The sequence below is a fragment of the Sebastes umbrosus genome, chromosome 10, assembly GCF_015220745.1.
Source record: "Sebastes umbrosus isolate fSebUmb1 chromosome 10, fSebUmb1.pri, whole genome shotgun sequence".
Lineage (NCBI taxonomy): Eukaryota > Metazoa > Chordata > Actinopteri > Perciformes > Sebastidae > Sebastes > Sebastes umbrosus.
Window position 1 is genome coordinate 4,360,915 of NC_051278.1, and position 26,407 is coordinate 4,387,321.

The window sequence follows — 26,407 nt, forward strand, 5'->3', positions numbered from 1 at the left end:
CTCGCCGTCCAATCGGCCGAAAAATGTAAATTCTTGCAGAAATCTCCAAATGTCAAAAGTTTTTGAAACCAAATGACAGCATGGCTTTTTCTATGGTGTTCCTCAAGGTCTTGGTGTCGTAATCTGGGATTTTGGAGGGATTATTGATCATTTTTATGAATTCTCCATTGGTAAAAAATGGTTAAATTTAGCACCAAATCTGTGTAACAAATGGTATCAACCCAAAAATTGCTGCAACAACAGACATAACAGAGCATGGGGATGACCATCATATACTTTCAACATAATGTTCTACGCCATTATAGACTTTTACAATTTATTATAATTAATTAATTCATGTTGATTTCTGATTAATGACTAGAAGAAAATTGACACAGTGCTGAGCTGCATCTCAAATTAATCTTGAGGTTCCCAGTTTTCAGATGATGTACACCACTGATATTAGATTAACCAGGTTTGGTGCGTTACTGTACGACCAGACGACCAGCAGGTGTCGTTGCATCCCTCCTCTGATTGCTTCACCATCTACCTGTGAGTTTAACTTGTTTCAGTTCTACTGAATGAAGTGAAATGTGGCAGAAGACATCAAGCTAATGACATAAAGGTGTAAACATATTCTGGTCTGGAACAAACACTAAAATGTCAGCTTTAATGAAGTCCATCATGTCTTTTTACTGACGGCAGAAGCCATATAGTTTCACTCTTCAAAGCTTATTTGTCCACTTTTAAAACCAGGTTTATGGCTCAAAGTAAAATCAACTACTACTATTACTAATAAAACAGCAGATTTACAGGATGAGAGCATGTTTGAAAAGAACATTTTTGTAGACAGAATTTGTGCATTGGTAACACATATATATGTGTCCATATTTGTGTAGGGACCTCACGAGACAAAGAGCGGCCTAGAGCAGAGCTTAGGAGTAAGCCTAAGATACCGGCCTACATGGGTGATTTAAAGCCTGATAACAGAACAAAGGCTGTTTTCGAAACCGCATACTATACTAGTAGTACGTACTGATTTGGCCAAAATGTAGTATGTAGTATGCAGTATGCGAACAAAAGCAAAATCTCCAGTATGCCAAAAATACCCGGATGACGTACTGATTTGGAAAAATTCTCCAGTATGCATCAGACCAGTCTACCTCGCCTACTGTATCCCACAATGCAATGCGCTGCGACGGTCACTTTTTGGAAATTTTTGTAATGGCGGAAATGACGGACGTCAACATCCCGGTGACAGCGGTGGACAGGGAGGAATATAAATGTAAAAATAGCATATTATTTTTAATATAATATAAATGTAAAAATAGCATATTATTTTTCTAATTTAATGTAAGGACAGCAATTCATAAGTGCTACTGTCTATCTGTAACGAACGTAATCTGTCCTACTAACGTTAACTTTACCCATAGCAAAGCCGTAACTTTTAAGTTTTTTTTAAGCTTTCCAAAACCGGAAGCCCGCGAAACTCGGCCTCGCGTACTACAAAATAAACAGATTTACGTTCCATACTGCATACTACTGAGGATGCGCAGTATGCAGTATGTACTGCATACTGCATACTGCGCTCCTCAGTAGTATGCAGTATGCGGTTTCGAAAACAGCCAAAGACTAAACCGCCAGCTCATGAAATCTCGCGTCTTCACGCGAGATCTCAGTTGAATCCAAACGGGAGCAGCCCCATTGGATGAGGCTAATAGGAAACGTGGGGTCTTTCCGGGGAAACGCCCACTTTTCTCACAGGAGATATAAGCACGCTCACCTGAATCTCACGTTGCTACAGGAGGTACCCAACGCTGCGGCGTTCACCTTAAGACTCGAGCCACAGTTTCCTGACCTCGCTGGACGAGTTAAGATAATGTTGTCCATCAGACTTTGATCCGCATCCCTGCAGAAGGAAGACTACAGCCCGGCTTCACCAAGGAAGCCGAGGACAACCGCTCTTCATCAGAGGAAACGAGCCTTTCCTTCATTTCTGGCTGCTTCCCCTCCGCTGCCACACGGAGGTCCAGCCCGCCGGTCATCCGCTGACGAGCTCCATAACGGCCCGTTATGGTCCGAGCCTGCGACGCCGCCGGACCAACTAACGACGATCTACTCCACTATCGCTCCGAAGAAGCGACTCAAGTAAGAGGCTAGTGTCTGGGCAGAGACTAGTGAGATTGTATATTCCAATAAGTTAATAACTATTGTTGATTTATCCTGAACGTACGGACCGCCGAGTCCGTCTGTTGCTTTGTTTATTTAACTTGCTTTGCTTGTTTATGTTGCTTTGTTTACTATTGCTGACTGTCTGATTACTGTGTGCTCCTTGTGTTAGCTTCTGCCAAACGTGAAGATCTGTAGCTGTGGTTTATTATTAAAAGACCAGGGCGGCTGGTTAGCTCAGTCGGTAGAGCGAGCGTCCATGTAAATGCCAAGGCTCAGTCCTAGCAGCGGTGGACCCGGGTTCGAATCCGGCCTGAGGTCCTTTCCGCATGTCACTTCTCTCTCTCCCCCTTTCCAACACTCTGTCCACTGTCCTATCAATAAAATGCTTAAAAATCACCCCAAAAAATAACTTTAAAAAAAAAAAAAAAGACCAGTGCACGGCTGACTAACGTGAGTTTGCCCGCCGAGCATCTGAGTAATAATAACCCAGCTAGTACATCTCTCGCGCGGCAGTTAGGATTCCTGCTGCTGCGGTGTTTACTGTTTACTGTTTACTGTTTTACTGTGTTATTGGTGACTACTGTGTTATTGGTGACTACTGTGTGCGCCCCGCCGTGGGTTTTCCTTGAAAATCTCTTTGTGCTGCACCAGAGCGTCTCGGTTTCCCTCTTTCTCTTTCATCGACCGCGTGGGACTTAAACCTCCCGTTCGTACGCAGTCGGTGATTTCCGTAACTCCTCCCTCGTGACGTAACCACTGACGTGGTGACGCCACCGTGAGCTTCCCCTCTTGCTCCTCCTCTCTCTCTCGCACACACACACACCCCTCTCACAACATACAAACCCACACCTTCGCTCACATCTCTCTCTCTCTCACTTTGTGTTTTGTTTAATTCTAGTTTAGTGCTTAGAGCTGCATTGTAGGACATCCATTTGTTTATTAAGTGTTGTTAATTAGTAATTACTGCTGTGATAACTATTGATTTAGATTAATGTTGTTAGAGTGTTTATTGTTGATTAAGATCACTGTGTTTAAATAAATGGTCTTATTTTAAATAGCAGTTGTCTGTGTTTATTGTGCATGCATATTGTAATAACAACTGGTTATGAGAGTTAGTGCTCGGATTCACCCTTCACTATTCACCTCCTAAGTGTAAAGTAGTGTTAAAATACTGGCCTTTGGAGGGAATATTTCCCTTTTGAGACTGGATTAACGTTTTGGTTATTGGTCCCTGATTCCAGGGTGGTGCCCCGTTGATTAATAATTCTTATTGATAATAATAATTCTATGAATATTATTTATTAAATTAGCTAATAACCAAACCTGTTCCATTTGTAAATCCCTTACATTTGTAACACATTGTTAATGGTTAATAATTGTTTGCAAACCATCTATAAACATTATTTAGATGGCTATTATAAAGTTACAACTGATGATAATAATATCTTGTTAAATGTTAATAAATACTTTGTAAAGCATCTATAAACATTATTTAGATAGTTAATATTTTGTCAATTATTAATTGTTTTTTATTGTATGCAATGTTTATAGATGTTTTTTATAAACGATTTCTTAAAGGTTTGCAAATCATTTGTAATTACTTACAAATATTTAATATAGTATATAAATCTTGTGTGCAACAATAAACTGATAATAGATAGTGTATTAATGTAATCAGAATGTAATTATTGTCTTATCAGCTATGATATAATATATAATTTATAAACAAATTATTTCATCTTACACAAACTCATCATAAAATAATATTTATGAATTTATTATTATTATTATTATTACCCATAGAACCCATTTTCATTCTGTCCAGATGCCGTCTATGAGAGCCGGCTGTCAATCCCTCATGAACTCCGACTAAACAGTCAAACTAGGCAGCGCTGATCAAATATGAATCAATATTATGTTTCGTTAATGCATATTTCTCTCCTCAGATGTTTTCAGAATCATCTTGTAGTGCACGGTTTAGCTGTAAAATGAGAACGTTTGTGACCCAGCAGCCATTGTGAAATCTGGTGAAGGAACGCCAAGTTCCAGTCACATGACCGGAGCACAGCCAATAGGAACGCTCTCTCAATGAAATGACCTGTGATCGGTCAAAGTCTCCCGTCATGAGCTAGATTTATTAAAGCCTGAACACAGAGCCATGAGGAGGAGCAGAAGTCTAGTTCTCTCTCAGAACACTTGAATTACAATATGCTGAAAGGTTATTATGGAATTTTTGCCCGATGATGCCAAAAATATATACTGCCTACTGCCACTTTAACTGCCACGCGTTAAAAGAAATTAGTGACATTAAAATAAATTTGCATTAACTTTGACAGCCCTAAAATCAATCTCTACACTTTCACCCCCCCTTGTTACTTCCACTCTGAACCTCATCACCATCTCAACCGTCAAACAAAGGACACAGGAAGCAGCCGTCCTCTTGACAGCAACACTTGCTGCCGTGGTCTTATTATAGAAGACCTTTATCTCTGTCTCTGTCCTGTGGGACGATTGTTCCACCAGAGTTGTTGGCACACACAAAGTCAGTCAGGAGCGAGATGTCATCTCGTATAATACCAACACTGATATATTGTTACTGGACTTAGACTGACATGGACATCAGGGAGGAGGGATGGGTTGGGGGGTTGGGGGGTTGGGGAGTTGGGGGGTTGGGGGTTGGGGGTAGGAGGGGCAGCCGTCTGTCCGGACATATGTCACAGCCCCGGCATGCCACGCAGTCCCATGTAGAGTTATCAAGCAGAGGGTGGTTATTTTAGTGTGTCATCATAAGCTCGTAGGACACACGTGGAGTCAGATTGAGTCGCGTGGACTTCAACAAGTAAAGGCTTTAATTCCAAGACTCATTATATCCATGTTTGGCTACATATCCATACAGGTTTTCATATTTTTTTTAAACATATATTAGTCTTAATTACTTCAAACTTCAATAGTCAACTGTTTTTTCAGTGGATTGTGTCAGCACACCTACAATGTTTCCAAGTGCTTAAAGGGAAATCCCAGTATTTGTTAACCGAGGTCTTATCCATTGACCAATAGGAGCACAAGCCTTTTATGAAAGAAAGTAGTTTATTTGAGAAGGGACAGTCCAAATTAATAAATACACATGGTATAAAAATGCCAGAATTAGCCTAAAGGCTGTTTTTGAATCTGTCGTTCCTGACCAATGTGTTACAGAAGGCATCCTAAAATACATCAAAACAGGGAGCATGCAAGTCGTCCCCTGATTTGTGGTTAATTTAAATGTATAGAAGAGATCTTCTTCCTCCCCCGTTTAACAAATACCAGAACTTCCCTTTAATATTTAAGACATTTTGGTTGCTTTTTCATGTTTGATCTTTCTGCCATATAGTGTTCAAAACATCAGAAGTGATTAAAGTGATAAAAGACGAGTCACATTGTGGGTGTTGTTGTTTCACAGCCTGAACAAAAACCTGAAATCATATTTCAAGACAATTAAAAACGATAATGTGTAAAAGGAAAAATAATGGGCATGAGAAGGACGGGCTTATTTTAAAGTGAGTGATTATAGGTCACTGAAGCTTCCGTATAATGTGTTTTTGCTCGGCCCTGAGAACACCGTAATTAAATCCGTCGGCCTCGCTAGGTTGTTAAAGCAGCCCTGCTGGTTTCTCTGTATGTCGGCAGTATTAACCACTGGTCATGCCTCGGTTTCAACATTAACAATGCTTTACTGTCGACAGCCATTGTGTTTAAATGCTAAAGCCTGCCATAAAACCAGGGTTTAGACCAGAAGAAGAATGGTGTGCGATCAAATATAAAATTACCTTTTAAAGCATGCAGGGATTATCTCATGAGCCCAGCAGGCACAAGTCCAGAGGCCCGGAGGGGCCAGCGAGCCTCCGTATAAAGTGACTTTTATTAATATTTGTCTTTGGAAATCCAAAGAGCTCTGTCAAAATGCAGGGACGTCTTATCCGTGTTTTCTTTTTGCTCCTGATCTGAGTCTTTTTAATATTGAGTCCGATCTGATATTTCATTGTAGTTTTGATAATTTCCTCCAACATGCAGCGTGCATACCGAGGGTACAGTAAGCCCACATCAAAGTTAGTACGTTTGACAGCTGCGCAGCTCTGCTTTCAGAAGATTATGACCTTCACCGCAGGTTTCCTTTTAATGGTTTCCTATAAAACTCTGCAACGATTAGTATTGTGGATAATATGTGGGAGAGCGTTGATAAGGGCTTAAACAGCCCTCCTTCATCTCCATCAGTTCAGTCAACAGCAGCACTTATGGTTCAGGATGTTCACAGCTATACCTACAGAGAGTAAAGCACTGTAATTCACATACATCCCACCAAATCAATGTGTATTTAATCCACGTGAACCAGGAGGTACAAAGAGCAACAAACGCCGTGTCGGGTCAAAAATCACCAGACTTTCACCAGGAGACCGCTGTTAATGTCCCGTGTGACACCAGAAGTCAACGTTGCTTTATCTGTCACGCAACTTCTGTACTTAAGTAACGCCACTTCCGTTGTTGTTGTTTTTTTACCCTAACGTTGATTTATTTTTCACGGAACTTCCATACTTTAGTAACACCACTTCTGTAGTTTTTTTTTTAACCCCAACGTTGATTTATTTCTCACGTAACTTCCGTACTTAAGTAACGTCACTTTTGAGGTTATTATAACCCAAACGTTGACTTATTTGTCACGCAACTTCCGTACTTAAGTAACGTCACTTCCGTATTTTTTTTTTAACCCTAACGTTGATTTATTTGTCATATAACTTCCGTAGCTTCACGTAACGCCAAGCTTATTTTGAAAAGACTGTATGCATGTAACGAACAGAAATGGACACGTGTTGCTGGACATTCGTACGAAAACGCACAAAAAGCGAAAAATAACTTTCAGTAAGATATCATTCAAACCGTTGCATGAGGTACGTATGGTTACATAAGGAACGTTGCGTTCCTGGTGAATGGGATCGGGGGGGAGGGCGTTTTACATGTTTTACATTTGTGCCCAGGGGTTTATCGTCTTACAATCATCAAAGAAAACAAAATGTAAATAAAATGCTATGCTCTTATAATAACAAAGAGCATAGGTGTGATGTGTTTTTCCCATTTATGCTGTATATAAAAGTATACAAAAATTCAAAATATATTGTACTGTTAAAATTATGTCATTACACATTACATACATGTGTTCTTAAACCAGTTCTTACTGATGTAAAATGTATAAAAATGCATTTTAAATGAGGTTTCTTACTTAACATGTTGATTCTAACATCGGTTCACATACTTCATTGTTCTCATTTTGTTCTTTGAAGCTCTCGTCCTTAGTTTCGGATTTGACGTCAGCTTGTGGTTGTATCGAGTACTGAGCCTTCACATTAAAAAAGTCCCATTTCTCAGGAATCACGTCTCTGTTGAAGAGCAGAGACGCCAGGTAGGAGAACAACAAGATGGCCGCCAAAGCAGACAGCATGCAGATGGTCCTGATCGGGGAGCGCTGGACGTAAACGCCATTGACCAGGGTGCATCCTGGGAATTTGAGAATGGTCGGTATCCCGAGCAAGGGCTCCCCGCACAAAACACGCAGCAGCACGCCCACCACGCAGCCCAGGACGGCGCCATAGCCGTTGGAGATTTTGAAGAAGAGCACGCAGACGAGCTGCGGCAGCATGAGGGTGTAGGTGAGGTCGGATCGAAGCATCCAGATCATCAGGACGCTGTTGTCCAGGAAGGTGAGAGACGTTCCGGCCAGGCCCACCACCACCACCGAGATCTTGATCACCCACTGGATCTCCTGCTCCGACGCCTGGAGGAACCAAAACAACTGTCAGAGTCTTCTTCTGATGCCCCGGTAAGTAGTAGGGCTGGGACGATTCACCTATCTCCTGATTCAATACTATCATGATACTTGGGTGCCAATTAGATATGTATTGCGATTTTAGCAATAGCGGGTAAAATCGTCAGGACATCCGCCACTTTGGCAAGCAGGGAAAACGCTAGAGATGGGAATAGAGAATCGGTTCCTAGTTGTCTGATTCCTTAGCATCTAATGCCTTCGTGACTATCGATTCCTCCTCAATACTTTCCAACAGTTACGCTGCACAATGACTCATACGCATGCTGTTTCAGTTTGCTTGGGACCGGAGCCAAGGTGGAGAGGAAATAAAGTGCTCAAAACTACTAATACTAAAACTGAGAGGAAGCAACCCTTTTCCCTGATAAAGCTGCACTGTGAACAATAAATCTTGTTGAAATCAGCAGGAAGAGAGTTAGTAACGCTACCTGTTAGCAGCCGGTGGGCAGCACAGACCTGCTTGGTTAAATAACGGAGCAACTAACGTTAACGGAGGTTTCGTAGAGTTATATTATGTTGCGTTCATGCTCTGTTCAGTAAAAATGACTATCGGGCGAAGGTAAATTATAACGTTACCATGATGTATTCAAAAGTAATCTCGTAAAATGTAATTTTTGGCGAGAAACTTAAATAAATCCAGTTGTTTGAAGGGGATGATTTGACAGAAATATAAAATAGATATTAGAGAAGGAATCATGGCCTGTGTAACATTCCAACACTAAACAGATTATAATACATCATTAAAACTTCTAATTGCAATCAGAGCAAATATTTAAATAATCAGAATCATTTGAATTGTGTGATTTTATGCAAATAACCACTATAGATGACAATAACAAAGTACAGTACTGTGAACAGTACCCTCGCACCCCCAAAAAATAGGGCTCCCGTAAGCTACGATGTAATTCAAACACTGTAATTTAACATGTATATGTTTTCTATGTAAAATATATCAAGCATTGAATGACATCAGATCTAAAATGTTATTCCTTCATTTATTGCACAGATTTCAAAAGTGGCAGATACAATTTCTGAGTGGCATACAAAAAAAAATACTTACCTGCCACGGTGGCAGGAAGTGAAAAAAGTTCATTTCAGACCCTGCTTCTAGGGACTTTTACTTTGGAAAATCTCTAAATTAATACAGTAAAAATGTTTGATTTTCAGCGTGTATGTAGTCAGAGATGTCCTGAAGTCAAATATATCATCCCTTGTCAGGAATTAATTTTTTTCCCTCACAAATAAGTGGTATTTTATTTTTAATTTATAAGGGACATGTGATGTTTTATACTTCTGGTGAATATAATCCAATCAATCTTATGTCCATATATATATTTTGTATATACAGTTCCCTTTTTTAACACCTTATTTTGAAAACAGGACGTAGTCCCACGTGTATACTTCCTCTAACTTCTCCAAGGTGGTCTCTAGCTCTCCCGTCAGCTCCGTTCTCTTTATCCATCCATGGTCAGCTCCATCGGGGCCGTTTCAATGTATTTAACATAAATGTCAGTATATTGGTGCTCTACAGTCGTAGTGTCGGCCCATTTGACCACGGAGATGACAGCGACGGCCGGCTCGACCGCACGTTACCGCGATACGATAACGTTTCCTGTCCGTGACAGAGTTAGCATGCAGCTTTAGCCGTGATGTCTAGCTCTGCTTTTCCTGTCAATGTGTGAAACCCAAAGTGTTTCCATCCTTTACTGGATGTGTAGTATTTAACATGTGAGGGTGCAGGTCGTATCCACGCGGACCCTCCGACGTTTTCTACTTTGTTGTTTCGGCTCGCTGCGGTTTGTTTTGGTTGACGGATACGTAACGGATATGACGTCAAGTTACTCAGACTAAAACAATAAAAGATGATACAGTAGGTAAATTCATTTACCCCTAGTAGATAGCAAGTAGATAGTACATAGTTCAGCACACACGTTGTTAAATCTATACTCTGTCTTTAATGTGAAAGAGTCTGATTGGATCTTCTTCCTCACCTGTGGCCTCATGATGTTCCTATAGATGTTGGCGGTGAAGATGGAGGCTGCAGACAGTAAGGCGGAGTCGGTGGATGACATCACAGCGGCGGCCACCGCCCCGATGCCGATGATGGAGATGTAGGTTGGGGTGAGGTGCTGCAGGACGATGGGCAGGACGAGTCCCGCTTCCCCGCGCTCAAATGGAGAGGGAGAACCATAAGAAGTCAAGTTCCAGTCTGAGACGAGTGGAAAGAGAAGAAACACAAACAAGAGTTAAAAAATGTATTTTTCAAGGTAAATCCTCCTTTTTTATTTAAATCTGAGTGAAACTGAGACGCTTAATATTTTCCTGAATCTAGTTCTGTTGTTTAGATTTAGATGAGACTAAAGATTCAGTATCGTTTAGCAAATCTGAAATCTTACACCCTACTCGGCACAACGTTTAATGTGATTCAGTTTAGTTGTTATTTTAATACATTTCATTCTCTTCAGACTTTAATTGCGTAATGAAATAGAGCTGCAACACTTAATCGAGTTGTTGTCAACTATTAAATGATTATTCAGTTTGAGGAAAAAAAAATTCTATGATTCCAACTTGTTAAATGTGAATATTTTCTGTTTTCTTTACTCCTCTATGACTGTAAACTGAATATCTTTGAGACACTTCAGGATGTCATCTTGGGCTTTGGGAGAAACTGATCAACATTTTATAGACCAAAAAACGAATCGATTAACCGAGAAAATAATTAACAGATTAATCGACAGTGAAAATAATCGTTAAAAGAAACTAAACGGAGTCGGTCACACGGTAAAAGTGAAGGTTGACGTGTTTTTTAGCTAATGTAAAGTGTCAAATTAAAATTGGATAAGGAAGAAAACATTGTGAGTGCTGCATTGGGTCAGGAAACTCGGAAATGTTGAATTAAAAAAACAGGTGCAAGTAGTCAAAAAAAAAAAAGGGACAACAACAAGTCTTCATCAGAGTGTGTGTGTGTGTTTCAACTCAACAAGTAAAATAAGATAAGATAGAACTTTATTAATTAATTAATTAATTATTGTGCCAGAGATTTCTCAAAAAAAAGTTCAAGTGTATAAAATAAAAAAATACTATTTCTAGCACGAGTGCCTAATATAATAACAATTAAATAAGATACATTTAGTAAAATGAGTAAATAAGATAAGTAAAATGAAAAAGGTAAAGTAAGCTAAAAAACAGAAAAGGAAGTAAGTCTTCTTTAGTCGAAACACGTTGGTGTTATCCATGTCTTTTCTAATTTTCTTTTTAAAATGTTAAATAATGCTTCTTGAGGCTGTAGGGTTGTGCAATAGTGTCATGGTGTTCTTATCTTTATCTCTTTTATATGTTGTTTTTATGCAGGTCTTGTGCAATATATGTTGTTTGTGGTTTACATTGGTATGTGTTTCTCTGTTTACATGTGACGAGACAAATTTCCCCAAGGGGACAATGAAGTGTGTCGTGTCGTGTCGTGTCGTGTCGTGTCGTGTCGTGTCGTGTCGTGTCGTGTCGTGTCGTGTGGTGTGGTGTGGTGTGGTGTCGTGTCGTAGGTCTTAAAGGATTTTTAATTCACAGAGTGCCTCGGATGTTTTCCAGACTGCCGTCCTATACCAGGCACTTCCTTTCAGAGTAAGCTGGACAGTCACTGTTTTTTATTGTATTGTCTTTATAAGTTTAAACAGTTTTATTCTCTGTTCCTGAACCGTACTTGTTGATGCAGCCGCCGCCCCGAGGAGTATGGGAGGGATGCCAAGCGTGGGAACGATGAAAGCAGCGGCGAAGCAGGTGATCTTGGCTGTAGACGAGGAAGCCGCGGACAGCGTCCTCTGGTGGAAGTTCTGCAGGCCCAAGTTCCCCAAACCCTTTGAGAGATGGAGGACAAACGGATGGAGAGTCTCAGAGTCTGTTGTATCACAGCAGCAGGGTATCAGTCGTTCAAAGGTTTTATTATCTCGTGTCCTCATCTATATTTATGTGTCACTTCTGGCAACCTTGTCTCCTACAAAATTAGGTTCCCATACAACTAAACTGTTCTCAACTACATTTGGAGGGAAACATAATTTCTCCCAGATGACGGTCAAAGTTTTTAAACACGTTGTTGATGTTGTAAATTGAAACAAGACAAAAGACTAGAGCTGTCAAAGTTAACGCGCTATTCGCAAATTTGTTTTAACGCCACTAATTTCTCTAATGCAACTTGTGATTTTGAGGTTGTAAGGGGCTCAGTTTTAAAGTGAGAGTGAAGATACTGGTATTATATGAAGCTATAAAACCTAAAGAATCCATTGGTACCAACAATGTCACAGTAGCTTGACGTGAAGGAGGTTAAATGAAGCTCCAAACGTACACTAAATTTTGGCATTTTCGTTGTATGGGGCTGTCAATCGATTAAAATAGTTAATCGCACCTTAAAGGGAGATTTGTCAAGTATTTAACACTCTTATCAACATGGGAGTGGGCAAAATGCTGCTTTATGCAAAATGTATGTATATATTCATTATTGGAAATCAATTAACAACACAAAACTATGACAGATATTGTCCAGAAACCCTCACAGGTACTGCATTTAGCATAAAACAATATGCTCCAATCATAACATGTCAACTGCAGCCCAACAGGCAACAACAGCTGTCAGTGTGTCAGTGTGCTGACTTGACAATGACTTGACCCCAAACTGCATGTGATCATCATGAAGTGGGCATGTCTGTAAAGGGGAGACTTGTGGGTACCCATAGAACCCATTTTCAGTCACATATCTGGAGGTCAGAGGTCAAGGGACCCCTTTGAAAATGGCCACGACAGCTTTTCCTCGCCTAAATTTAGCCTCCTTCCCGACAAGCTAGTATGACATGGTTGGTACCAATGGATTCCTTAGGTTTTTTAGTCTTGTGTAATACCAGTATCTTAAAACTGATCCCACTACAACCTCAAAATCTCAAGTTGCGTTAATGCGTTAAAGAAATTAGTGGCGTTAAAACAAATTTGCGTTAACACGTTATTATTAAGTTGTAGGAGACAGAGCTGCTTCTGGCTGTCGTCTCTGTTTAGAAAAGTAAACCAGGAAACAACAGACAACATATTTTGTTGATTCGGGTGAACAGAAGAGTGTTTGAGGAAACTGGAAATCCCCTCAAAACTGGAAAATAATCTTTTAGCGAAACGAATGACCTGAATGTAATAAAACACAAGAGGCACAAAGCTCGATCATCCCTACCTCAACCTCTAAACCTCAACCTCTAAACCTCCACCTCTAAACCTCCACCTCCTGAAGAGCTCTCAGGACTGCTGGGAGATAAAGTCTCCTCCTCACAAGCTTATTAACAGATGTAGCTAGATCTCTTTATACATGATGAGTGTCATGACCAAACAGCAGACCTCAGCGCAGTGTAGATTTAGAAAACGTTAGCTAGCTGTAAAAGTACCTCAAGTGGAGGAATTCACATGCAAAGATGAAACTTAAGGAGAGTGTTTGTGTAACGCCTGCAGAGCACTTCATTGCACAAGACAGATCACGGTCTATTGAAAGAAAGAAGATATAATCTGCGCAAAAAAAAAAGAAACATATTTTGGATCCGCTCCAGTCCAATCTGAAACTTGATACGCTGCCCAAACAGCGAGGCAGAGGACATCCTTCACCTTAAATCAGCGTCACCTTTAACACACCAGTGAATCTTTCATGAGAAAACCTTCCAGTCTCACCAGCAGCAGAAAGTTATCGATCCACCTCCAGGCTCGGTCCGCCTCCAGAGTGCCGACCCACGGAGACTGGAAGGTGGAGTTGTAGGCCGTCTCAGTGATGTCCAACACAGCGGGGCCCATCAGAGCGAAGGGAACGCACAGCCACTGAGAAACAACAGCAAAGTTCAGCTCACAAAGACGATATGTGCTCAATAAAGTTCATCTCAAAACTACATTTTATTCTTCGCTCAGTTCACCCAAAGAGATGTTTATTTACTGTATCTGCAACACAGGGGGTTGACTACGCTTTAACTTATACAGACAGACCAATATTCACACAAAGAACGTATATTGCTAAAAATTGAAATTCAATTGTTCATTCCATTGCAACATCAGCGTCCAGCAGCAGAGCTACGCTTCGGACATTTTGGACTGAAAGCGACTACCGTACATCAGTAAAACGTCCGCCTACAAAGAGCCGTACACAAGTAAAACTAAATTATATCTATTCTATTGTCACCATTTTGGAATGGTCTGTAAATCAGAGGATATAAATCAACTTCCCAGTAGGAATACTTACATAGCCCTCATTTAAATCATTATGTCCTAAAAGTAGTAAAATGAACTAATAGCTGAATCCAGAGTTATTTTCCTCGACATACTGAACGGTCATCAGACCGACGGGATGCACCGCCCTGCATATGACATATCTGGTTCTGCCAGCTTCCTGCTAGCTGTAATAATGGATATACTGGCTGTAATTCATCACTTTTATTATCTTATAATACACCCATGGGCTGTATGCTGTAAGCCTGTACCGTGGTGAATGTATTAACGTCTCGGTTCCCAAACAACCGGCTATCGGCCAGTAGCTAGTAGCGCTAGTACCATGACATCAACAGAATTTAATGGAGTTGTAGGATATTTACTAACACGCAGGGCAAAAAGCACAGGACACAACCTCTTCCATTTTGGATCCTTGACATGAAAAAGTTTGAGAGATCGCTCTCAAAATATGTGCTAACTTCCATTTATGTCCATCTCTCACTTTATGCTCCTCTGGGAGGCAGCCGGGCAAAAAGTTTAATAAATAAATAAGTAAATAGTTATAATGGTATGCATATTTATAAATGTTTTATTGTTCAACACTGGACATTTCAGTAGAGATATTATATATGACATTACAATATAAATAATTTAGTTTTACTTTTGTACGGCTCTTTGTAGGCGGATGTTTTACTGGCGTCCGGTAGTCACTTTCAGTCCAAAATGGCGGAAGCATAGCTCTGCTGCTGGAACTACAGAATTGACTTTCACTTCTTATCAATATACGTTCTTTGACGCCGTCCCGACCGCCAGCTCAGCCGTCGCCATGTTGCGAGCCGCGTGGAGGCCGTCCTTCAATCATAGATTTGCTCTGAGTTTCGAATTTATCACGCGTCTGGTTTTCACAAATAGAAATGCTAGAAAGACAAATTGTGGTTTGAGAGGAAGTTGCTGAACGACTTGATGATGATGCCAGGCAGATTGAGCAGAGCCACAGACGTATAAGGCGGGTGGATGCCGTTCGTTAAGAAATAGTTCCAGTACGTTAAAACCACAAATTGCTGTTTTTACATTTCTGTTTAAAGAAACGAGACACAACATGTCAATTACTGAGTTTTAGAGGTCTTGCTGGGCCTATTTCTGGACTTTAAACAGAGCCAGACCAGCGGTTTCCCTCCTGCTTTCCAGACTTTATGCTAAACTTGGCTAAACAACTCCTGGCTATACAGTAGCTCCGAGGTCAACATGGGTCTCAGACGCAGAGCAAAATATGTTAAGCTGTTCCTCGAGTTTTTCTTAAAAATCCATGACCTGTAAGAAACTCACCAAGCTGATGAAAATGAGGACGAGCTGAATGATGTCCGTGTAGGCCACCGAGTAGAGACCCCCCATCAGGGTGTAGGTGATGGCCACGGCAGCAGAAATCCAGATGCTCACAGTGTAGGACAAATTCAGGATCACACTCATAGTTACACCTGTTAAATGCACATGCATTAGTGACATAAACATTCACGCATTTCAGACAAAATCGCTTTATTCGCCAAGTTAATTTGACTTAGTGGTACAGCGCAGTAAAACCAAGAAAGGTTAAAACAGTTAAATGAAGTTAAATGTTATGCTACATATAGAGCGCTGCAGGGATGACGTCTTTTTGTGGTCCAACAGGAAGTGATAATCGCCCTGGTTCCCTCCACTAATGGGATTGTTTTATTGGGTTGTGGATTATTGTAGGAAATAAGCTCCGTGGTAAACAAACGTTTATGATACTTACACGCTTTTTTCAGCAATATAATCTCCACAAATGAACACCAATTTATGATTTTTGAAGTGTGAATGCATTCGCCAGAAGTAAGAAGCTAACGTTGGGTTATAAACGAACTACACCACGGTCGCATGAAGGCGAGTATTATCAACGAGGCTGTAAAGGTGGTCGAGTCGGCATGATGATGTTTAGTAGTCTCATTTGTTAGCAGCCGCCTAAAGGCTTCCAAATTCACTTATTTTATATCGTAGAACAAAAAGTTAAAATCTCTTCAGCTGGTGTTAACCACAGACCTTATTTCAGATATCTAACTATAAACTAGGGCTGTCAAAGTTAACGTGATAATAACGCACTAATGTAAATTAGTTTTAATGCCACTAATGTCTTTAACGCATTAACACAACTTGTGATTATTAGGTTGTAGCAGGCTCAGTTATGAAGGAGGTTAAATAACGCTCCAAATTAGGCTAAAAACTGGCATGGTTTACAGTTTACTATTCTAAACAGAGACGATAGTCAGAAGCAGCTCTGTCTCCTACAAGTTAATAATAACGTGTTAACGCAGTTTGTTTTAATGCCACTAATTTCTTTAACGCAACTTGAGATTTTGAGGTTGTAGTGGGATCAGTTTTAAGATACTGGTATCATACGAGACTAAAAAACCTAAGGAATCCATTGGTACCAACCATGTCATACTAGCTTGTCGGGAAGGAGGCTAAATTTAGGTGAGGAAAAACTGTCATGTCCATTTTCAAAGGGGTCCCTTGACCTCTGACCTCCAGATCAGTGAATGTAAATGGGTTCTATGAGTACCCACGAGTCTCCCCTTTACAGACATGCCCACTTTATGATAATCACATGCAGTTTGGGGCAAGTCATAGTCAAGTCAGCACACTGACACACTGACAGCTGTTGTTGCCTGTTGGGCTGCTGTTTGCCATGTTATGATTTGAGCATATTGTTTTATGCTAAATGCAGTACCTGTGAGGGTTTCTAGACAATATCTGTCATTGTTTTGTGTTGTTAATTGATTTCCAGTAATAAATATATATATACATTTGCATAAAGCAGCATATTTGTCCACTCCCATGTTGATAAGAGTATTAAATACTTAACAAATCTCCCTTTAAGGTACATTTTGAACAGATGAAAAATATGTGATTAATTTGCAATTAATCACGATCCAATATTTTAATCGACTGACAGCCCTACTAAACACCATTCAAAAAAACAACATTGACTTCCAGACGAGGGAAGAGGAAGTGCTAAAACGCTGACTCGTTTCCAGGTTTTAGGACTCATTTCTTTAGCAGTCTATTCTGTTATATAATAAACATGCTCTATAATGCTGCTTTGCACGGTCCTGGCAAATATTGCACCGTCTTATGAGGATGTGAAACTCTAATATTGACCGTCACAGCCGTGTTAAAACGCTAAAACACCAACGCTCTCAATGTTTAACTAACCTTGACGTGTCACCTGAACTTATTTTCTAACCTTAAGATAAGATAAAGTGAGATATAACGTCACAATCTATATATTCTCTATAGAATTTACAAGTTTATTTGCTCAAGAATTAACACTTGAAACCTGCTTTCTTTGGAGATTTGGACAGATATACAGCCACCAACTCTTGTTCACAGGAGCATTAGTGCTCTACCTTGTGAGGTGGAGTGAGGACAAAAGGAACCTGGGTTTGACGGGATGGGCGAGACAGGATTTGGCTATCTAATCCTCATTTAAATAGTTTGCTAAAGGATTGTTTGCATATAACTAAATCACACAGATTCACACCCTCAGGTCTCTTTAAATGGCATAGTTTTGTTATCAATTCACCTGATACGGTATAAGCACCACTCGCTTTCTTATGTAACAGGAACTTGCTAAGCCGGTTTACTTTGGCAGAATCCTTTATGGCAAGATGAAAGATTTACTTGATGTTATTATTATTTAGGACCATATTTAGGCCCGTTACAACCATCATGGTAAAAACATCAGTAAATAGACAGTGCTCCAAATGGGCCGGTAATCACTGGTACGCAATACCGGCACTTCTACATTTTACTCATCGGCGTACTGCTACTTCTCTCAAGCTGCCGGTACTGTTCTCTGCCCTCTCTGTAACAGGTTCTCTGAGGGATTAATAACAGTGCAGCGCCAGCATATTTGTGGCCGCGCATCATAAGCCGTATGAACAACACGGGGGTGGGAGGGTTGAGTATGACGCTGCTGTAATTTATCAATACACAATGTTCACATCCTTTTTGTAAAATAATTAGTGAACTGTTTGTCATAACTTTCTTGTTTTATTTGTGAACAAATATAAATAATGAAACATTATTTATATTTATGTTTTCTGAATCTGTTCTTTTAAGGCAAACATTTCCAGAAGAATTAAATGTTTAGACAAGGCTAAGATAAATAATAAAATAATCATTTAACTAATAATAATAATAATAATGGTCCAAAATGATGTAAAATTGCATAGTTTTAAGTCAAAAACCTTCAAATGTTCTTGAGGGAGGAGCCCCAAACCCAGTATCTCAAAATATCTTTTATTCACTGTAGAAATTCAGGATGTGTCTCTGTATAATATGTAGGAGCATCCTCAATGATACCCGACTATACTATAGGCTCCAATAGGAGATACATATAGCCCAAGTATAATAATATAGCAATAAAATCACAGCTGATCATGACTGACACAGTATAACATGCTTAAAGAAATAATGAATAAATAGGAATAAGATACCAGCCGATACACACGCGCCAACATGTGAATAAGACGAGTACTGGCACTTATTTATTTCCACTTCGAGCATTGTAAGCAGGGCTGTGTATTGGCAGGAATCGGGCGATACGATACGTATCATGATACGGGGGTTACGATTCAATATATCGCGATACTGTAAGCAAGGCGATATATTGCGATATTTAAATCTAATTTTAGGAAAGTAAAGTATAAAGAACACACCATCATCTTTGCAAATGAAATACAGTATTCACTGACTTAATCTAAACTATTAGCTTAAAAATCTATAGTGTTTTTGAGAATCGATACAGTAACACAGAACATGGCGATACTCAAGCAAGCACACCAAGCCGACGTCGGCGATGAAGGTCGGCTGTTACGTCGCCTCACTTCTCCTTTGTCTTAGCCGACAAGTTGCAATCGAACACACCACAAAGACTACAGCTGACGGCCGGTTAGCACGTACGTTCTACGCCTGCTTGAGAGGCAATAACTCCACCAGCAGGCGGCGGTAGTCTGTGTTCATCATTCAAAAAGGAAAACAGGAAGACAGAGGACGGCGGATATACAAGTCGTGTGTGGCTTGCTTCAACATGCTGAATCGGCTGGAAAAACCTCAGACACGGGGCAGACTAGAGCGGGACACCGCAAAAACTAGGCTGACTAACGCTCAGCGACGGCCCCAAACTGTCCGACGACCAAACGTTGGCTCGGTGTGTCCGGGCTTTTGCACCCCTGCATCAAAGTACATCAGAAATGAGAGATAAATTATCCTTAAATTATGAAGTAATGATGCGGTGGTTTTAAATATTAAATAACAACATTAGCAGATACTATTTACATAAACACATAACATAAGCAGATTAATGCCTTAAACGTGACTTGATTTTCTGCGCATGTTTATTTACCGTATGACTACCTCGGACTTATCACTCCCGAGGTTACTGGTGTGATTTGAGGTCTTGGTCTCCGAGTTATTTCAGACCAACCGTACAATTAGACAAAGGCTTGTGTTTCACTCAACACCTCGGCAAAGAGCTGCGATCAACAGCTGCTCCGCTGCCAGGGTCAACACACAAGTATCAGATGCATCACACCCACACATAGAGAGAGTCTTACCTAATCCTATGAGTGTTCCTGTTACCCACATAATCTCTGATACGAGTGAAGCCAGAGACAGAGCGGCCGCCGGTACTTTTCCATATTTGATCTGGAACGGATCCATCATGGTCACGTATTTATTGTTTCTCATCGGCTCGGCGAAGAACAGGCCACCTCAAAGACGGGACAGAGAAACAGGAAGATTTAGATTCATTGGCTGTATGGGTTTTGACATTTAAATTTATGATAAGCTTCCTAATTTATAGTAAAACACTTGAATTAGATTTCCTTTTACTATTCCCTTTAAATGTCCCCTTTAGTTTCAGCTGTTTCCACAGGAAACTGTTTAGCAGAAGTGGTGAGCCACTCAGATGCTGATGCATCTCGTCTCGTGATCCAGCTATGACAGCTTAAAAGATAACACACACTTTAAATATGTGATTTCCTGAGTGGTATGGTGCCCTCTGCTCTTTTTCCTCTTAATGTTTTATTTCATAAAGCCCAACTGCACAATAAAACCCTTTCACAATAAAAACCTTGGCTATTAGTCAAACATATTGAATATACAATCGCAGTGAAAAACAAACTGTGTCACTGTTATGTGTAACCACATTGATTTCAGCGTACATTCATCAGGGTATAAGAGGATAAATCTTTCTTTTTCTCATGTGACTTTCATGTGGAAGAGGAATGCTGTTTTTCTCTGCTAATCTCCAGACATAAGGGAAGCTGTGTTTCCACTGATATGAAGATATCACACAACCTGAGTGTTTTCGTATTCAAGAGAAAAATCCATCCTCATGTGTTGTTACTGTACACTCGGATGCATTTCAGGAGTTAATGTATGACAAAGGGCTATAGTGTACTGTTTTGGGAAAAACAATTTCTCTTAACCTGCCTTGTCTACTTCTACTTTAGTAAGTGATTTCCTACATTTCCCAGGAGGCCTTTCAGTAATTTCCAGAGAAAGGGAATCCATATACTGTAAACATTAAGTAGCACTAGAGTAGTTCGGATTCTCCAGTTAAGATACAGAGATAACAGTAGCCTACAGTAAATAGTCCAATAAGAAAACTATCATGCTTTCATGTAGTACAACACGTTCATTTAATTTGCAAAGCTCAACCAAATTTGACAGCGTAGAGCTGACAAGTCTGAGATGTCCTGAACCTTTTAGATTTAGGCGTCAACAGGCAACATGTCTTCCAACACGTCACAATCGTCACTAAAAACACGCCACAACCGTCACATAAAACACATCACAACCCCGTCACTAAAAACACGTCACTTACGTCACTTCAAAATAACTCAACAACACAAACAGCGGTCTCCTGGTCTAAAGTCTTATGTTTGTTGGACCCATCCACCTCCCTTCCCTCCCACCATCAGCAGTCTCTCTCTCTTTTTATTATACGTCACTAACTCTGAGCGTAACATTTTCACACGGATGCATTTACATTACAGTCAGTACAGACTACTTGGCGTACAGATGACACGCCAAAAGCAAGAAAGGCGTTTATCTTTTTTCTTTTTTGGGCTTTCTTGCCCAAGGTGTGAAGTTGTATGCACAAATATGTGGAAAGATATCATACTTGTATAGTTACCTTGTACAATTGTGCCATATAATTATATGTTTTTCTCAGTTATAAACATTATTTAAGCAAATAATGCAGCATTTCTGTTTCGTTTGTTTGTCTTTTAGACTCGGACTTGACCCCATTTGAAGCGGTCCCGACCAGAGTCCTGCACCTGCCTTTGCTTCTCAGAGAGGACATTATTCACACAACCACAAGAGGTCACTTGTCAGGAAAACGTAAAGGTAGGTTGTTTTAAAGGAACAGTGTGTAACATTTAGGGGATCTATTAGCAGAAATGTAATATAATCTTCGTTAGTGTATAACCAGCTGTTAGCTTAGAATGAGTCCTTCATATCTTCATAGGGAGCGGGTCCTCTTCACGGAGTCCGCCATGTTGCTCCGCCATGTTTCTACAGTAGCCCAGAACAGACAAACCAAACACTGGCTCTTTTACGTCACCCTGAAGGCCACCGCAGTTCTCCGACACGCTCAATGTGAGCTGCAGAGTGTTAAACCGTGGTACCGCCAGCCACCGTCTGACTTCTATTGCTCCTTATGGTGCCTTCAAATGGGGTCGTGTTCTATATGTCATATAAACGCCCCCCTCTTGTCGTATTCACAACCTCACGAGTGGAAAGTTTCTGAAAGCTCCGAGTTCACGAGTCGTGACGTGTTTGTTGACGTTGTCAGAAATGGACGAGGCCATGGAAGGTAATTTTTCTGTGCATAATAAGTGAATATATTGTAATTTTAGTCGTATTTTGTAATTCTTTGTAGTTTTATAATATAACTGAGGAAAATGTTGATATTCCCAATGGCCTCATCCTTTTCCTGTCATTATGCCTTTGCATTCACTGCATTATGTGACCCACTTTCTTACGTCACTAAAAAATAAGTCACAAACATCACCAAAAAAAAATAAGTCACAAAAACATGTCACTAAAAAACATGTCACAAACGTCACTGAAAAAACACGTAACAAATGTTACCAAAAAACGTCACTAAAAAAACATCAGTGAAAAACAGGTACCATCTGTCACTAAAAAACACGTCACAAACGTCACTAAAAAAACATCAGTGAAAAACACGTCACAAACGTCACTAAAAAAACGTCACTGAAAAACACGTCACAACCGTCACTAAGAAAACACATTACTAAAAAACACTTCACAAATGTCACTAAAAAAACACGTCACTAAAAAAAACTCACTAAAAAGCACGACACTAAAAAACTCACCAAAAACACGTCACAACCGTCACTAAAAACCCGCCAAGCTTGCTAAATTGTTATCCTCTCAGGCTTCTATATGCTGACAGTAACGTTAATATTGCCGTTGCTTAGCAGGGGTGTTCTCAGGACTTGACCTTCAAGCATATCACGTACATGACTTCCCATGTTGTAAATCTGAGCCCCTGAGTTTCATTTGAGGGCACGTAGAGTGGCGTTATTAATGTATAGATGACCTCTGAGTGAGGCCAACAGCATTACCACGGTTCTTCACTCAGCAGCTCACGTTACCACCATCTTGTAAAGGGAGGAGCGGAGGGGGACTGGAGAAGGTTGCAATCTGCAACCACACCTCTAGATGTCACTAAATCCTACACACTGTCCTACACACTGTCCCTTTTAATTATTTGAACCAATAGCAGATGCTGTTGTTGTCCTAATAAGGAGAGTCCACCCTCAGGACAAACCTTACATTTTTGCCCTGCTGATGATAAGGATCCAAGAATAACAAAGTCCATTTATATCCATCCGGTGTGGTGTGTAATGAGTGTAACAGCCTCATGGGGCCACTGTACAAGATGAAACCAGTGACCCTGAAGTGCTCCGCTCTACCTGTTCCTGTTACTGACACTGAAATGAAACCTCACCGATGATGAAGCACATGGTTGCTGCGATCGGCATCACGGCCCAGATCAGTCCCATGGAGGGGTTGTACACTGCCTCCGCTGTGCCCACGATGAATCCACCACCGACCCACGTAGCTGTTCACACAAACAGATTCACATGCCGGGCAGAAGCAGGAAGGATTGACTCACTGCCTACTGTCTTGTAACCTGAGAACAGGAATCTACGGAGGCCTCTGGCGTCCTGTAAGGTGATCTATCTGATATCTTATACAAGATTAAAAAAATATCACCTTAAGGGCTCTATAGCAACCAGCCTGTCTACTGCAACTTTAATAAGAGAGATATCACATTCAAACTGGAATTTACTGTAAATCCAATAACCAATTACTTTCCATATCCTGAAAGTTGTTTCATCATGTGAGCTCAGGCTGAGCCTCATCATCATCATCCTAGGCCACAATATGTAACACATGCATTAGGATGAAAAAAATCAAATGACCCATTTCCTCTTTTGTTTTATTTTACATTGACTCAGCTTATTTCTAACATCCTGTTTTTTTTTAAAAACGTTTCTATTGTTTCACCACCTGTTATTGTATCCAGAATCCTATTTATATAATCACCAGCAGCCTTGACATTGTGATGTCAGGATTCATAAAAAAATAGATGAACATTTTCTTCTTGATTTTTCTGGATGTAAGTCAGAATAAATCGGCTTAATGATGATGAAGCATTTGATATAATAAGCCATCTTTTTTTTTTTTTTTTTCCACTAAGCACATGCAGCAGAGCAAGATGACTTCCTGTTCTGTTGTCGCCTGTTACATATATCATTATATATCCACTGCAGCTCTCTGTACTCGCCTGTCATGGTGAAGATGCCGACCACCAGGTTGATGCCTCGGTTGCCCAGCAGAGCCATCTCCGTCTTATCCCCCTGGGTCTTTTTGGCCTCCCTCTTGGACTTGAACGAGGCCCAGATTCCGATCCCGAGCACCAGCAGGTAGAAGAACATCATAACGGCTACGCCGGGGATGTTGAGAGCCATGATGAGGCTGCAGGATTGCGACTGAAGGACCGAACGTGTTGCCGGGCTGCCTGACTCTGACTGACTGATACACGCACACACATCCCTCTCTGCTGCTGCAGGAGGAGGAGGAGGAGGAAATGCTCCACCGCGCAGAGGACGCGCCTGGAACTGCACATCCTGCAGCAGACAGCCGTCAAGGTGAAACACAGACACGCAGACACGCACATGATATTTACCTCTTTTTCTGAGATCTATTATCCGTTGCTTCAGGACATCTTTATTTTCTCATCTTAAAACATATTATTTAGATGTGCATCCATATTGCCCAGTATGTCTAATGCTAATCAGCATTTTAAATTCAATATTTAAAGGGACTATTTGTAACAATCAGAAATGTCTTGTTAACAGCGACACCTGTGGTCGTTAAGTCAATGAAAGTCAGCATGCTCGCACTTGCTCGCTCTACATAGGCATGAACGAGCATTGCTCAATACAGTGAGGCAACACACGTCAGCTAAAACCACAATATCACTCTATATTTCAGCTGCTTGGCAGTAATGTTAGCTGACCAGACGAAGGTCTCTCCATGAATCAATGCTGATCCTAGTGTTGACAGCGAGAACGCGCGCGGTGTGTGAGTGAAGGCAGGCAGGTAGAGGAGGAGAGACTACGGCCACACGCGAGCGCGCATGGGAACCCGACCCGGTGCATTTATACGCTTAAAAAGTTACAAACAGTCCCTTTAAAGGTCCCACATTGTGCTCATTTTCAGGTTCATACTTGTATTTTGTGTTTCTACTAGAACATGTTTACATGCTGTAATGTTCAAAAAAACTTTATTTTCCTCATAATGTCAGCCTGAATATACCTGTATTTACCCTCTGTCTGAAACGCTCCATTTTAGCGCATTTTGACAGAATTGCAACGGAATTGCATTGCTAGGCAACAGCTTGGGTCCATGTGTACTTCCTCTCAGCTGATGACATTCACATACACTGCAACCAGTCATAAACTGGGACACATTTAGAATGTAAATAAATATATATAATAGAATAGAATAGAATAGAAAGCTTTATTGTCATCGTATTAAATACAACGAGATTCACAGTTGCCACTTCTGGTCTGTGCTTAAAAACAAATACTTGACAAGACTAAACGAGGCAGATAAAACATATTACAGGTAAAAACACACACAGTTATAATAAGACAAATAAAACAGGTAAAGTAGATGTAATAAATAAATATAAACAGAAGTGTTACACTAGAAGTATAAAATATAAAAATAGATGTAATGTAAACAGAGGTTAGGGTAAATAAAATGTAAACAAGGTTGCACTTGAGGTGTATATTGCATCAAGGATATATTGAAACACACACTCACATGATATCTATCTAACATCTATTAACTATACAGCAGCGTGGAATGTGTGTGTGTCTATATGCAGCCTATATATATAAGGGTATGCGGGTGACCTTCACATACCCTCATTCACAACCTGTCTGTCTCCATGCAGCCTTTATGTTATGTGGACAGGAACGGAAGTGTTACGCAACACACAAAAAAAAGGATTACTGATGATGGGGATTACTGGCATGATTATAATTTTATTTAAAATAAATAACGCTCACTTGAGGACATGAGACTCCCACCGCAGCACCACCAATGCTGTCCATTACTCAATGCGCATGCGTGCGAGCTGCTGCCAGGTGGAGAGAGAATAAAAAAAAACGGCCTCCACTGGGTGTAAATGTCACCTTTGTTTAGTCTGTAGGGCAGACAAGCGGAAAATCACAGCACACATCAAGTTATCACAAAGCAGGAGTTCATTAAGATGATCTGGGTGAATTAATTCCTCAGGAAACATAATAAAGGACAAATATGGATGCAGTTTAATTTAATGTGTTTGGGTACATGCTGCTGCTCCAAGGTAGAATCAGAGAACAGGGCCGGCTCTAGACCTTCTGGTGCCCTAGAGGTGAAATTCTGATTTGGAGCCCCCCCCCACCACCATGCTTGCCAATATGAGACCTCAACAATAGGGAGGAATTTCAAACCAAAGCCGGGGGGAAAATAACAAAATAAAAAGTACACTGCAACAGTATTTTTTATGTTAAA

The 26,407-nt window shown here is 40.5% G+C and overlaps 1 protein-coding gene across 1 annotated transcript; it reads right to left on the reverse strand.

The window, feature by feature from the left end:
* Window positions 1-6,665: 6,665 nt before the first annotated feature.
* LOC119495542 (high-affinity choline transporter 1-like) lies at window positions 6,666-24,416 on the reverse strand. Its single transcript, XM_037782151.1, has 8 exons — window positions 24,126-24,416; window positions 23,283-23,396; window positions 19,849-20,004; window positions 15,542-15,690; window positions 13,691-13,834; window positions 11,700-11,853; window positions 9,994-10,211; window positions 6,666-7,954 (listed from the first exon to the last, which is right to left on the reverse strand). The coding sequence occupies exons 1-8, from the start codon at window positions 24,307-24,309 to the stop codon at window positions 7,403-7,405; spliced, it is 1,671 nt and encodes a 556-aa protein (XP_037638079.1). The 5' UTR covers window positions 24,310-24,416; the 3' UTR covers window positions 6,666-7,402.
* Window positions 24,417-26,407: the final 1,991 nt, after the last annotated feature.